Genomic DNA, 15,944 nt, shown 5'->3' with positions numbered 1-15,944 from the left:
ATGGGACATGACTCCCAAGGGTGTAAATCTCCCTGGCAATGTGGGACAGGACTCCCAGGATAAGCCAGACCCAGCATCACGGGATTGAGAAAGCCTTCTTGACCAAAAGGGAGAAGAGAGAAACAAGGCAAAATAAAGTGAAGGTGGCTGAGAGATTTCAGATAGAGTCTAGAGGTTATCCTGGAGGTTATTCTTACGCATTATATAGACATCCCCTTTTAGTTTATGGTATATTAGAGTGGCTGGAGGGAAGTACCTGAAACTGTTGAGCTGTGTCCCAGTAACCTTGGTTCTTGAAGATAGATGTATAACTATATAGCTTTCCCAATGTGACTGTGTGATTGTGAAACTCTTGTGGCTGACTTGTCATCTGTGAGAACTCCTATCTGGACTTCTTTAGGACTTACAGACTCGAAAGCATTACACATGTTTAGGAAGGTATGAGTATTTCTAGTGTTATTTTTTTTTTCCTAATGTTATTTTAAGAAGAAACCTGAATAGAGTAGTGGAGACAAGACCAAATCATGGTAAAAATTTAAAGTGTAAAAGTTTTAAACAGCAACACTGTGAGTCCAAGCCAGGTCCCAAAAGCAGCATATAAAGAGCATCAAGGCAAGGGTTTGGACTACAAATGCTGTGGTAGCTGAGGAGCTGGGATGGCTCAGAGGGCTTCACGGAAGAGGGAGCTTTGACTGGGCATGAAAGGAGGACCTGCCAACCTCCAGTTTCAAGCTGGGAAATTCCCTCTGCAAGACTGCTCACGAATAAAATGGACCTTTCTAGCCAGCAGGAAACTTGAACATTGAAGTATGGATTACCCCAGTGAAGAAAAATCCTAGTTCATTACTCATCCAACAGAATATTTAGAAGAAAAATCTAGCTGATGATGCATTTCTCAATTCTGTGGCTTATACCCCCAAATATAAGGTGTTCCTATGGAATTTGGCCAAGTTGTCATACTACTGTTGACTTTCTTAGTGAGATTAAACAGTTAGAGGTCAGAACATCACTCTTAAGCCTTTGTGACTCCCAGTTAGGTTCATTAATGACTAAAAAGGGGGGATGAGACAGAGACTGCAGGGTACAGAGGATTTGGGAACTAATTTTGGCACTGGGATGAAAGCTGTGGTGGGCAGTAGGGAGGTGGAAGTGGGAATCCTGGGCTACACTTCATCTTGCTGCTAGGAGAGACATGGCATTCTGGGATCCCTTCTGAGCGATCCCTGTTCTGTACACACAGAGTATACATTCCTAGAGTGACAGAAGCCCCCCTCCCTTCCTGAAGCTGGGCGGAATCAAGACTTCTCAGTAGGAATTAAGCTTCATGGAGACGCTGCAGCATCCTCCCCAACCCTCCACAGAGAAGGCTCATGGCCAGGACTCAGAGATAATTTCTTTTTTCCCAAATCAGAACTGGGAAATAAGTCCCTGGGCACTCTCACAGTGGGAACTGCTCCAGCTGTGGCTATTTGTCTCAATATCTCCTAATGGCTTCAAAATGAATTAGAAGCGCCAGTTATCTCAGTTAGGCCTGATGAGAAGAATGTAATGCATGGCAGCCTTGCCTGTTCTCCAGGGTGGATGCCCAGAGATAGCAGTGAAAGCAGGAGCCTCTCCTGCAAGCTCCACCTAGACATAGCATGCCCACCCCCCTCTTCTGTGCTTTAGCCCATGCCATTTCCATACCAGAAGTCCCTCCCTCCATCCCTCCTTCCTAGCTACCCATCCTTTAAGGGCCAATTTGGTGTAGAAACTTCTTGAAGCATTCATCATTAACAAACCCTGCCAACTCTACTCTCTTCTTGTCCTCAATTTCTAGGGCAGTGGTCTCAACTGGAGGCAATATTTGTACCCACCACTAGGGGACATTTGGCAACGTCTGGAAACATTTTTGGTTGTCACAACTTGGTGGGGTGGCGGTGTGCAGCATCTAAATACTGCTAAACTTCCTGTAATGCTCAGGACTGCCCCCATGACAAAGGACTCTCCAGCCTAAATGTCAACAGTGCTGAGGTTGGGAAACCCTGGTCCAGAGCAACAGGAGTTGGACAGTCATACACAATTTCAGTCTCTGGTACTGACTTTCCTATACGTCTTTTACTATATCATGCATGAATATCTTATCTCCCCAACAAATTCCGAACTGATCCTTCATTTACATACCCGGAAAAGCCAGCCCTGCAGTGGGCACAATGGCCAAGGGCTCGTGACACTCAGGGCGATTGGTGGAGAGGTAGGACAGGATGTTACCAAGCAATGAATTTGGTCATATCAGCACAGCTTGCAGCAAATTTCAACCCGGCATAAGGGAATGGTTTGGGGGAGAGGACTTGGCTAGTCTAAGATGTTTCTTGAAACTATAATGTCTTGTTCCCCTTAGGCTCTTGAGGCATACCATTATCCACCCCAAACACTAAGTGTTAACTGAGAGCGTACGTGATACAGTCCTAATGGTACGCCTCTGCCCACAGGTGGAGGGCAGCTAGAGCCTCATCCTCTGGGGTAGTTTGAGTACCAGAGGGGTACCAGAGGCTTACGTTACCCAGGTGGCACAGATGGGGCTATCCCTAGGAGACCTAAAGCCATGAAAATTTTGGATAATTGGTGGGGCAATGGGTATTTCTCGACTTACCTGAAGCTTCTCAATCAGAGGCGAACTCTTCACCTTGACTTTAGGAGGGTGGCCTGCATTGGGCAGTGATTTCTATAGAGCAAACAGACCAAAACAACCAAATGATTAAAGCAATGGGAGGTGGGGTTCTGGCTGGAGCCCAGAAGCCACAGACGGAAAAAGAAGAGGAAAAGAAGGTGTGGGTTCCTCTACTTGGTTTCAGCAGCCCCCTTACCTGGCCAGGGCCTGGGGGATGTGTGCCCCCCTTCTCTCCCTCCCCTATCAACCACTAGCAACCCCACTTGAATCTGTAAGTCAGAGAAGTTAGGACAGATGTGCATCACAGAGCGGGAGTCTATCCCTGCAAGAATGTCTTCATGGTCATGTCTTCATGAGGGAACAGGCCACTTCCGAGGGGAGCAAGGTCTTCACTTCATGACGTCCAACAACGGGAACCAACGTTAGGAGGGAATTTGGAAGATAAAGGGCAAAAAGACCATCCATTTTGTTTGTCACAAACAACACAAGAAACCACAGATCACGGGTGAAACCTGATAGAGGTATTATTGTAATTCCCCCTTGAACTAACAGTATTTTGGAAAATCCCACCAATGGCACTGTTTATAAATGATAATTTTCCAAAGTATAAATATCCATGTAACTAAGCAGACATTTATTAAGGATCTAATGCATTCCAGGCATTTTTTTTTTGGTTACATAAAGATGAATATGATTTAGTCTCTACCCTTTAATAGTGGTCTATGCTGCTATATACACACATATATATGCTATATTAGTTGTAGATATGTTTTTGATGAACTTATGTCAAAAATCCTATCTGCCGTAAGATTCTATACTATCTACAAAGTGACGCCTTCGGGAGAGTTGTGGAAAATCCCCAGAATTTGAGTCTCATTTCCAGATGTAAGAATGACGACAGTGATGCTGATGAAAATGATGAAGAAAAAGAAGATAAAGATCCATAATGTCTTTCTTGATGGTAGAAGTTAAGGCAGAGAAGGGACTTTCCTAAAGGTGAGCAATCCAAAGCGTATTACCTGCCCTACCCTACACGCTGATTTACCTGAATCATAAGATGAATAATAGCTAATCTCTTAGAAATATTCTGGGACATTTATTGAATGCTATGGTTGTGTTTTACTGATGGAAAGAGACAGGGTAACTCAACTGAACACCTTGTGACCTTTTTAAGGCCTGGCATTGACTGAGGCCGTCCCACTCTAATTCCGGCTTTGACAGGTGGTTGCCCTGATCTCAGCCTCCCCAACCAAAACACAGAGGGTTGCAATCAGTGGCTCCTAAAGACCCTTCTAGCTCTAAATTCCTTTTGGCTCCATCTTCCTGGAGCCAAAAGGAATTGCTTCCATTGGAGCAAAGCCTTTTGCTCCAATGAGGGGTGAGTAAAAAGAGCTTCTGGCCCAAGCTGGGCTGTCGTTAAGTCCTCTGCTTTGCAGTGCAATTTCATATGGACCAGCGTTTTAGGAAAATGCAGCAACATTCTGACGTTAAAGCTCGCTTTGTATAATACTGTAAGTTCTTTTCTTCCCCACCTGATCACTGCTCTCTGAAGACAGTGGGCATTTAATAAACACTGTCCTCTAGGCCCAGGTCAGCGCTGGAGTCCAAAGCTGATGTTCTAAAACCCTTGTTGATTTTAGTTGAACTGCAAAGCAGGAAGAATCCAGAATCGCTACTAATGCCAGTTCCCAAGAAGGGCAGCAGGGGGCAGCATTTCCTTTAGCGTTTCACAAGTAGCACAAGGCAAGCGGCTGAGGCTAACTCAGTCTGGAGAAAAAACGGCCCTATAGGAGTGGTTTTTTAGCCCTTTTTGGGCAGGTGAGGCAGGATCTGTGGTTACATTAAAGACCCTTTTGGTTAGGTCCTCCAGGGAGGAGAAACTCTTGGGTCCCGTCTATAGGAGAAGCTCTGCAGTAGGCAGGTGCTGCCAGGTGGGCTGACCCTCCGTTCTCAGACCCCGGCAGGCACAGCACCATGCGCTGGGAACAAGGGGTGGCCTGACTGTAATCCTCCCATCAGGTCCCCGTGGTTTCCCACATTGATCCCCTGCAGGCCGGGCCCTGGGAGGACAGAAGGGGGACGGCGGGCAGCAGACAAGGCTGGCTGCTCATTTTATTACTGCGTGAATTTCAAGGTACAGAAAAGCCGGAGACCCTTTGAAGCAATGTCCTTCCTGCATGCAGTGCAGGCAGCAGATTTCACTCCCAAATCCACCCTCTTATTTATCCAGCCCTCGGTCTTATGCTCCCTCTAACTGGTGGGTGGTGTCCCGTGGGATAAAACCTATGCATTTATTTTCCCCAGAACCCCTGAAACAGAGCTGTGTTATCCAATTACCACCAACGTGACTCCCTCTGTATTTATTCCAGGGAAAGACTTTGGTTAATCGGTTCGGTTAGCGTTCTCGTCCCTATTTAAAATAAGGAGACAGGCTCAGTGGCATGCAGGGACTTCTGGGTCGAGCCTGGGATGTCAGGGACACCCTCACATGAAAAATGAAGGACGACCGAGCTTGGGTCAGAAGTTTAGTGGCCTCAGCCTGCTGCATCGCAGAACAGACACAAGACCTGAGGGTAAAGGTGATGAGGGTAAGTTGACCCTCTCTAAGGAGAAGTTGTTGGCATGTATTTGGTCACAGCATTGGCAAATGACCCCATGAAGCCACAGCATCCAACATTTGAGCTTGAAGAGACCTCAGCAAAAACCTTCAGTGTTTTTAAAACGGAATTCCTTGGGGTTCCCACCCCAGAATTCAAGACCCTGGTGGAGGAGAGGGGGGAAAGGAATTCTCAGAAGGGGCTTGATCAGGAGCAATTCTCAATTTATCTGAAGGGCTTCTGCCTATAAGCCTTGGGTCGACAAAAAGTTTGCCAACTATTGCGCTACTTCAACCCTCCCATTTTATAGCTAGAAGATGTGGGTATCAAAAGGCTTGTCCAAATTCACACGGGGTATGGGGGTCCATCATCAGGATGCTGGTCCCCCCAAAAAAGAGGGGCTGGGAAACAGAGGGAGTGAAATGGAAATTGGAACTGGAGTGTCTCTTGGCTTACTTCCCTGTTTTGGGCCAGGCCTCCTAAACTAGATGTCAGAACAAGCAAACTCACCTCTGGGAGGGCCCATGACTGCACTGAAGGTTCATGGACTGCTGGGGTAGGGCGTGGAGAAATCGGTCCTACAGCTGCAGTTAGGGATGAACATGCAGCAGGGAATCTATTACTGGTTATGATCTCTGATTCCAGAGCCTTTATTGTGTCGCTAACATTGACTATTTATATCTGAGGGCAAAGAGCTTCCCGTGTGCTCTGGTTTTCTACCAGTGATTCAGAACAATAGCCAATCTTTACAAAGATACTGTAGAACCACAGAATTCTCTCACATGACAAGTCTGCCTCATGTAAATATAGCCCCTCTTTCCCGGTATGTTCTCCACACAGAAAGAATGAGGTCTATTCCAAGACCAAAGTCAGAACTGGGACTAAAACCCAACTTTCCCGACTGCTGGACCCACTGCGCTAATGACACCTGGGCCATCCTGTCTGCTTCAAGTCCTCAGGCTTGAAAAATACTGTTCTTGTCTTTGACAATTCATAAAGGAAGCTCAATGAGAGTGAGCAGGAAGTAGCCTGGTTTTCAAAGTAAAGGATTCAGGAAGCATTTCTTACGGAGATCCACCCCTGCATGAGAAATGGAGAATTTCCCTGCATGGCTTTTGGGGGCCAAAGGCAGAAATCTTGGGTCCCTTCTTACAAGAAGGAAAAGGCAAACCCACAGCTGGCGTCCTCTGAGCCCCGCGGGCAGCACTTACCTCCTCACCATTCTGGCCCGGCTCTACTTTGGGGGGGAACAAGAGGAGGGAGCAGGGCGGTTTCCTTCTTGTTGGTTTACTGGCTGGTGTCTAGAGGAAGGGGGACAGACAGACACACAGAAAGAAAAAGAGAGAGGGCTAGTCAGGCAACAGGGAGGAAGAGGCAGTGGGACTTGGTTTTAGGAAGATTTAGGGATGTCTGGAGGAGAAAGGAAGGGAGAGAATGAGTTGCATGGCTTTAGGATTGCCCATTTACCACATAAACTAACTCTATTTAACCGGGTGCCCATTTTTGACTCTCAGCCTCTCCTCTCCTATCCCTTTCCTGCTAGAGAAGGGCTTCAGCAACCTGAAACAATATCTCAAAATGATATTCACCTTCAGCTTTCAAGCAGCGCCAGTGCCTTAGGTCGATATTGCCTCCTTCAACCTTATGACATTCCTATGATATCTAGAAATTAAGATCCTGATTTTTCAGATGGGGAAATGAAAGCACAAAATCGTGGCACCTGATAAGAGAGGGTGCCCACTGTGTGCCCTGTGCTCCAAGGGCCAGGAGAGCCCTCCCCTCCCCACCCTGGGGCACCCTCCCCTCAGCTCCCCTCTGATGAGCATCCTCACTCTGTTAGACTAAAGAGAATGTAGCCCCGGTATCCCCAAATGACAACACCCCCTTTCCCACTTTCCTCTCCGGCTGGTCATTGGATTCTTTTCCTTCCTGCCTGCTGGCTTCCTGTCTGAATGTACTTCCCTTTGCGTCCTCTCTTCCTTCTCAATTCTCAATGTGGACTCGGCCCCAGCCTTGCCTGGCTCCTGATTCCCAGGCTGAGGGGCCGGGTGAGGGTACCTCTTTATTCTGAGCCAATCCAGGCCTGGCAGAGCTGTGGGAGATCTAAGTCTATCACAAGGACGAACAAGATGAAAATGAAGTGGACAGCCACCCTTAAAGGAATCCATCTCCGACAGCCAGGGCTTTTAGCTTTCTGCCCAGTTTCCAGTCCCTTCTCTCCAGAGCCTCCACTCTAGAGGGGAAAGATTCTGCAGCAGGCACAGCAGCAGCAGCAGCGACATTCCTCACATTCAGAGGGACCCCTCTCTGGCTTCTCTTCCTAATTTGGTAATTACCAAGTCTCCTCCCTCCCCCTCTTCTGGGCCTGACCCAGACTTGCCTCTCCTCCAGCCCCCGCTCCCAGAAGAGGGGCTCGGAAGCCTCTGCACTCACCTCCTTCGCTGCAGCTGCCTGCTCCCGAAACCGCCCGGCCAGCTGGGCCACCGATGGGGACGCAGAGCTGTCCACATTGGACTTGTTTTCTGCCAGTCCTGGTCTTTCCTGGCAAACCAAGGAGAAGCAAAAAGTTAATCAGCAAATCCTATCTTCCAAGTGTCAGGAAAGGGGCACCATGCAAGGCGTTTGTAATGGGGCCATGAGCAGGAATGAGGTGACAATGAGATATTTTAACAGCACTTTGCAATTCGGTCTAATTGCAATTTTTAAAAAATCATTCAATCAACCCCATTTAGTGACTATTGCTGATGTGCTTGACACTGGGTGTGGCCGTGGGGATCTGCAGGGGGATTATAACTCGGTCCCATCCTGGAGGGGTCCCTGGAGGGACCTCAGTGGGAGTATGAGCCCTGGGGTCCCTATTCCTCAAAGACCCCACCCGAAAAGGGATACATCCGTGACAGGGTAAGAGTCTCCTCCTCTTGTTCAGATAAGACTTTTAAAAATGGGGGGCTGGCAAAATGTGTTTGTAGAGCTCTCTGATTACTTAACCTTTCTTTGCCTTGATAGGGACAATAGTAGCACATCACTCATAAGGTTGTTCTGTGGTTTATATATAATATACATATATAATACATATATATGACTTATATATGTACTATATATTAAATAGTGCTGGGACAAGGCCTGGCACATTGAGCTTTATAAATGTTGTTATTTTTACTAGCAATGAGTGTCCATCAAAGAGCATTTCTGACCATTTAGTTTAATTATTTGCATATATCCATAATACTCTCACTGAGAGAGACTAACTCCTTTACTCCTTCTTTTCCCTTTTATTGAAGGAATTCCCTGAGTTAGGTTTGCCCAAGCTGATTACAAGCACTTCCGCTCCTCTGCTCTACCCTAGCTCAGGCAATGGGTTTATGGTGGCTCCCTTCCAAAAGGTGCTTCCAGACTCCCTGAAGAGGCAAAGTTAATGCCCCTGTAGGTTCTTCGCTCCCATGTACGGATCATCACCAAGGCACACAGGACCAGCCAGCAAATGTTGGGCACCGCTCCCTCTGCTCTGCCTTGTTACGCTCAGTGGACTGGGTAACCACCTGGTCTAATCATCTAAGTGCCCAGTGCCAGAGATATTAGGCTTTGCCTTTTGTCAGCGTAATGATGGCATTTCTTACTCAGACTGCAGAATCTCTTTACCACTCCCCTTTGTCATATCTGCTCTGAAACTGGGAGGATTTGGGCTTCAGTTTTCCTGAGGGAGAGCCCATTTCCGCCTTCCCATGGGGTTTGCAGCCTGCAAAGCTGGAGCAGGCCACCTCCAGCACTACATCACAGCACACACACACACAAACACGCACACCTCTAGGCCCTCCTCTTTGTGCTAAGAGTACCTCCACGCATCTTCATTTGGATGCATTCTGCAGAGTAAATGTCATTGGTCATTTTATGACACTGCCTTTTTGGAGCAGGGAAGGGGCAGACAGCTCTCTCCCCCACCTCCCCCCCTCCTAGGCCATAAAGTTAAGTAAATGGAAACAAAGCTTTGTTGAGGGATGGGATAAAACTGACTGGGACGTGGCCTTCCTTATGTGTAAATGGGCTGGTCTGGAGGAAAAGACATGCCCCTCTTTGCTGTTTCCTGTTAATAATCTAAGCTCATCCCCATTCTAGGCTAAACACCAACTGTCAATTTCACCTGTATTCAAGAACACAGATTTCCCCATAACACAGGGAAAAAGCCATGGAACCAGATGCCCCACTCTGTGGGATTAGTGCAGATCACACTGGGCAGAACACACCCACACCCCCACACCCACACCCCCACACCCACACCCACACCCACACCCCCACACCCACACCTGTTTGACCATCACACTTGCCATGTTTGAGCGGTTAGAGGAGCACCTTGTCCTTCTGGAACAACAGAGAAGCTTTAGGGCGGTGCGTGGTTAATTGAGCCACTCTTGGCAAAGATGCCAGGCTGATCAGTTTGTCCATCTGTCTAACTTCCTGACCACATAACAGGTCCATCTTTCTGCCCCTTGCTATTTATTGCTCGGGTCCTGCTGACAGCGCACTTTACCTCAGCTTCACAGGCGCCAGGCACTGGTGGCGCAGGAAGATACATTCCAGTTAAAAATAGAGCTCACAGGGATCAGAAACTCCTCCCTAACTTCTCTGCCTTGAAACCAGGCTTGGCAAGGGACTGAGAAGAGAGGGAATTATAAGACCTCTGGAAGCATTTAGGACTCAAAAACTGGATTGAAGGAAAGATTATAATACGCCTGTGTTTGTTTTCCTGGAATCCAGTGAATGGACTTTCTTTAGAATATCTAAGGACTCCAGGACACGGTTAAACCTGGCAAAGCCACTCACTGCCAGCCCCTCACCAGACACATGTCATCCGTTGCTGTGGAGGACTGTGATTATTGCCTTCCACCAGATGGGCACAACAGCGCCCAGAGAAGGCAAGCAGCTTTTCTAGAGTCACCCAGCAGATGCAAGGACAGTCAATAATCTGAGAAACACTTGACTCCAACCCCTGATCATCCAGCAATGGGCATCCATCAATTAAACAGCATAATTTGGGAAAGTGCTTTGAAAACAGAGCTCTATAAATAAATAGTGAAATTCTCATCATTCATTGGGTTGCACAGGCACAATGGAAGAAGCATGCTGTTGGGGCTGGACACGGACCAGTGGCTCAACCTTTCTGAGGCTTTGCTTGGATTGTGCTTTGTAACCCTCTGCCCTGGCAGGTGTAACTATCAACTTCCTCTGGTGGGTTGAGTACATTGTCATCTCAGCCTCAGGGTGCAGGATGCTAAGACTCCTCCAGTCGCTCTGTCCTGCCCTGAGGCTGCCTTAGTAAGGCCGTGCCCTTCATTCTGAGAAGGAATTCAGCGTCCCTACTCACTCTCAGACTTTCCTGGGATCCCTTCATCTCCCTGGGACTAAGTGTTCTCTCTTCATTCCTTTGATGTCCATAAAGTCCTTAAAACAGAACCTGCCTGGGAGAAGATGTTCCTCTAAGGGTGGTTTCTTCCCCCCTCACCCAACCCAGCCTGTCACTGTCACATCCTGGCCACCTGCACCCACAAGCACTGATACCCTCAACTCATGATGGCTCTGGGCCACTCTCCATTGCAGCCCCCTCCCCTGCCTGCAGCCACGTGCTGGGACTTGTCACTGCTTGACCCTCAGCCTCTTCTTTCTTCTCGGTCCAATCTCCTTGACTTAATGTTTTTTTTTTGGACTCATTCCCCTTCATGTCCTGCCTTAATTCACACTTCTCTTTGCAGACTGTAGAGCTCCACTCCCTCTTCCTGGGCCCACATCTTGCTTAGCAAGCCCTTCCTGCCTCCATTCCAGCCTAGAGCTGGCAGCCAGTTTTGGAAACCACTCCTGTGGTCACTGTCTGCCTTCGCAGAGGCTAGAAGAAAATCACCTCTGATGTTTACTTTCCATTTCAATGGGACTTTCTTCTGGGAACGGAGGAGTCTGGGTGTCTGGGCTGCATGGAACTTCCCCCACACGGTTGCCATGTTGAGTAAATACAGTTTGGATGCTGCTGGCCATCCACATAGTGGGACCTTTGTGTACAGGCCAGAACTGGGCTCTACCTACCTTCTTGCCTCTGCCCCAGTTTCTCCACCTCCTCCTTGGTCCAAGGTCTACGTGAGGGACTCTGAGCCATGGCTTAGGAAAACAAGGCAGAGGGAAAGCCTCTAGTCTACTGCTTGGGAGGAGAAGCAGAGAGAAGACTCTGCCTGGGGTTCAGGAGTTCTTGCTTTGTGCTGAAAGGAAGGTCCTCTGTTCATCAGAAACAGACCAGAGAACACAGAGCCTTAAAAGTATATATTTGCTTGCTTCTTTGCTCTTTCAGAGCAGAAATGTATCTTAAGACAGTCAGGCAAGGTATCTACCCCTTTCAAATGGGATCAATATACAGTATCTTTGTATCACTTCAAAGGGATCGATATACAGTATCTTTGGGATGCTAAGATGATTCCAGAGTTTTCCTTTACTCTCTAACCTTATCCCTGACTCTTCAATCCATCCTACTGTATAACTGTTAGTATCCTGAGATGATCCGAAAGAGGACTAAACTGGGAACCCAGGAGGTTCATTCGATCCAACTTCCTTCCTACCTACCCACCTACCTAGAACTATGTGGGAAACACTGTCCTTGTAAGCTGATACATTTTCTAAAATTCTCATAACACTTCTTCTAGATGAGGAATCTAGTGCCCAGAGTTGCTAAGTGACTTGCTTATTCAAGTTAATAAGTGCAGAAATCAGAAATTTCTGGATTTTAAAGCTCTAGCTCTTTCCATACCAACCTGGTATACTAACTCTAGTTACAGCTTTATTGGAAGAATTCTTATTCAACTTCTCATCAATAAATCTTTACTATTTTAGGTCCTGGGGAAATAACAGTGAACAAGACAGAGCTCTTGCTTTTAAAGGAGTTGCCATTCCAGCAAGGGGAACAGACAGCAAACATTTAAAAAAAAAAAAAGATAAGTAATTTGTTACATATCATGAAAATTATAAAAGAGGGCATTTTATCTATAGGGAGTATGGAAAATCATCTCTGAACAGACATCTCCTGAGTTGAATCCCAGTTGGAGAAAGATGGGTGAAAACATGTTCTGAGCAGAAGTACAAACAGGAACAAAGATAGAGGGACAGAGAAAGGAAAAGTGGAGTGAGAACACATTGTACACAGGAGAAAGGGGGAGATAGGGAGAGAAGTCTGGTGCCAAGCACACGGGGTCTCGTGGATTTTACTCTGAGAGAATGGATGCCATTTGGAAGATTTTAAGGAGGGATGTGACCTGAGTGTCACATCAAGAAACTGTCTGTGGAGAATGGGCAAGAGTGGAAGCAGGGAGACAAGTAGTAGGTTATGCAGTGGTCCAGCCATGATATGATGGTGGAGCGGACCCGGCAGGTAGGAGGGAGATGATGGGAAGGGGAAGGTAGAACTATAGGAGTTACTGATGCATTGGATATTGAAGTGAGGGAAAGAGGGGAATCAAGGATGACTCCTTGATTTTTGGTTTGGACATAGGATGTACAGGGTATATTTTCTTGGGTTCAGGAAGACATTGAGAGAAAAAGCCAGGCAGGTAGTTTGGAAATGCATAGTTCTTCTTGGTCATGAAAATTTGAAATGTCTACTAGGCCTTCAAGTGGGAATTGAATATATGTACAAGTCTAGAGTTGAGAGGAGAGGTCCAGATGGAAACAAAACTCTGAGAGTCTTGAGAGATGATATTTGAAGTCATGGGGTTGCATAAAAGCAGAGGAGGTGCAAAATAAGGAAGCAAAGAGGTCCGAAGACAGAATTCTGCACTGTCTCCTTGACACTGAGCTGACTTTCTTTCACAAAGGCGAGGGGATGGCTGCTGTAATTCCACGGGGGTCCCTCAAAGTCACTGTGATGCAAGTTACAGATGGAATGGGTGAGGGGCAGAGATTTCTTTGGCTTAGGTGACAGAGGGTAAGATGTCATGGGATGCCACTAGAAATAGAAATATTTGGCCTGCCATCCGTGTTATTGAGACATCTATTCACCAAACGCTTCTTGAGCATCTGTAGTCACTGTGCGATGCATTGGGATAAGAGAGTCAGCCCTCGAGGAGTGAACACACTTGTTTGGGAGTTGGGATGGGGATGGAGAAGAGGGGAAGAAAAGCAATGAGAAAAATAGACGAGGCCAGATGAATAGAAACGGGCATATATAAATGCCGACTTAGTGGTTCGCCTAAGACTAGAAGAATCCCAAATATTCCCTACTTATCCACTTGTGGGCTTTAAGGACTTGAAAATGGCAGGTCCTTGGCCTCTGTGATTCTGTCCCAGGGAAGGAGCAAGGTAAAGTCTGCTGCTCACGTGTCTTTCCTTGGGACCTCCGGGGCCTCCCATTTCCTCTTGGGACTTGGTGCTACAGACCAGTGGCCTGACGGGGCTTAGTAGGCCTCGAAAACTGGGACACTCTCTCTCCACCCCTGAGCTCTCAAATCATCCCTGAGGAACTGACTATACAGTGTCTGGTGATTAAAATAACTAAATACAGCTAAGTTTAATTTTATGGCTTTCAGGGTCGTGACATAGATCACGCACACCCACACATCCAAGCTGCCCAAAGCTCGGTGCCAAATCCAAACAGCTGAATCGAAAGGTCAAGTCCTCACACCCAGTCTGATGGGCCTGTTGGTCTGGAGATGGGGAGAAAGCACCTTTGTTTCCATATTCCTGACTTCTCTTCCCTCCTGCTCAGCAGCCTCTACCCACAGGATTAGTTTTTCCCTTGTCTTCAGCGTGGCTTGCAGCTGGAGACACATCTCAGGAGTCTTCCAACCTCCTGCTGGAGATACTGGTTATAAAATCAGGCACCTGGGAGGTATGTGAGTAAGAAAGAACAAATCGGTATCAAGTACGCAGTGAAGGGCCTGGCATTTAGGAGGCAGCCCAGAGTTGTTCACTTATTCATTCATTCAGTGAATATTCATTGAACATCAACTAAGTATCTGACGCTGGCTAGATATAGGGATATAAAGATGAAAATTCATGGCCCTGGAGCTCACAGAGCTTGTAAATAAAGTATGATAATGCAAAAAAAGATCATTGCTGTAATTGGGAAATGGGTAAAATTGCAATGGAAATGTAGGAGGAGGGACACAATAGGCCTGGGTGAATGGGGAGGGCTTTACAAAGGAAGTGATGCTTAAACAGAGTCTTGAAGGATGCATAAGAGCTGATTAGGAGGGAGAGAGTGGAGGAGGGAAGGATTTGGCATGCTCAAAAGCAGGGAAGACCTTGGTGTGTTTGGGAAATTTCAACTCGATCAATAGGCAAAGCAGAAAGTAAGATGGAAGGGAGGTGGAGAAATAGAAAGATGTGGCTTGTTCAGAGTGAGGGTGACATCCAAGTTTTAAATTAGATTCCAGCATTTGCTGTATTGATGACCTTGGGCAAGTCACTTGATTTCTCTGAGCCTTGGTTTGCTCATCTGGATAGCCAGACGTGACCTTGGTCCGGTCACTTAAGCTCTCGAGGCCTCAGCCTCCTCATCTGTAAAATGAGAATAATACCTGCCTTTCTTTCCTCGTGGGATTGTTATGGGGCTCTGTGATGGTTGAGTTCACATGTCAGCTTGGCCAGGTGATGGTGCCCAGCTCTCTGATCAGGCAAGCACTGGCCTAACCATTACTGCAAGGACAATTCGTGGACTTAAATTATCAGTCAGTTGATTGCATCTGTGGTTGATTACATCTATGATCAACTAAGGGGAGTGTCTTCCGCAATGAGAAAACCCAATCAGCTGGATTTAATCCAATCAGTTAAAGACTTTTAATGGAGAGCTGATGACTTCAGCAGTCAGAAGGGAGAACTTTTGTCTTTACCTCAGGCAGCCAGCCTCACCTGGGAATTCATGGGAAACCTACACAGGTATTGCCAGTTTGCAGCCTGCCCATGAAATCTGGACTCATGCATCACACAGTTGCATGAGACACTTTTATAGAATCTCCTATTTATAAATCTCCCCTGTTGGTTCTGTTTCCCTGGCGAGCCCTGACTAACACTGGCTCTGAGGACCCAATGAATGAAAGCGCACTGGCACCATAAGACACAAAACAACTCATAGGTCACCGGCTAGGGGCCAGCCACAGTGTGACTGCGGGGGACACAGAAGGGTACTGTCTGCACCCCCAGAGTTTATGCACTAATGGGGAACAGATATGATTAAGCCAGTATTTAAACTATGACAGGTCAGTCATTATGGTGAGAAGAATGATGGCCCCCAAAGGTCTCCAGGTTCTAATCCCTGGAATCTATGAGTTCTCATCTTATGTGGCAAAGGAGAATTGAGGTTGCAGATAGACTCAAACCTGCTTACCAGCTGGCTTTAAATAGGAAGATTACCCTGGGTTATATGGGTGGGTTCAATGTGATCACAAGGGTCTTAAAAGTGGAAGAGGGAGGCCGAAGAGGAGGACAAAGTCATGTGATATAAAAAGGACTCGATGTGACAATGCTGGCTTTGCAGACAGAAGGGGGCCCACGAGTCAAGGAATGTGGACAGTGTCCAGAAGCTGGAAAACACAGGGCAATGGAATCTCCCCTAGAGCCCCCAGAATGAACTCAACCCTGTCCACTTCTTGACTTCCTCCCAGTAAGACCCATGTCAGTAAGACTTCTGAGCTCCAGAACTGTAAAGTAATAAACTAGACTTGTTTAAGCCA

At 47.0% G+C, this 15,944-nt stretch overlaps 1 protein-coding gene across 3 annotated transcripts in view; it reads right to left on the bottom strand.

The window, feature by feature from the left end:
• RCSD1 (RCSD domain containing 1) overlaps positions 1–15,944 on the bottom strand; it is a 72,209-nt gene that overhangs the window by 15,443 nt on the left and 40,822 nt on the right. For 2 of the 3 annotated variants that reach the window (XM_077156873.1, XM_077156874.1), the window contains exons 3-5: positions 7,681–7,788; positions 6,459–6,548; positions 2,633–2,704 (exon numbers count right to left, since the gene is read on the bottom strand). In XM_077156873.1, coding sequence (XP_077012988.1) covers positions 2,633–2,704; positions 6,459–6,548; positions 7,681–7,788 — 270 coding nt within the window. The remainder of the gene's footprint in view (positions 1–2,632; positions 2,705–6,458; positions 6,549–7,680; positions 7,789–15,944) is intronic. The other variant, XM_077156875.1, reaches the window with a different exon arrangement.

Source organism: Tamandua tetradactyla, chromosome 4 (genome assembly GCF_023851605.1).
Source record: "Tamandua tetradactyla isolate mTamTet1 chromosome 4, mTamTet1.pri, whole genome shotgun sequence".
In the NCBI taxonomy this organism is placed as follows: Eukaryota; Metazoa; Chordata; class Mammalia; order Pilosa; family Myrmecophagidae; genus Tamandua; species Tamandua tetradactyla.
Note: the sequence above shows the minus strand (reverse complement) of the source record. Positions and strands in the feature narration are given on the sequence as shown.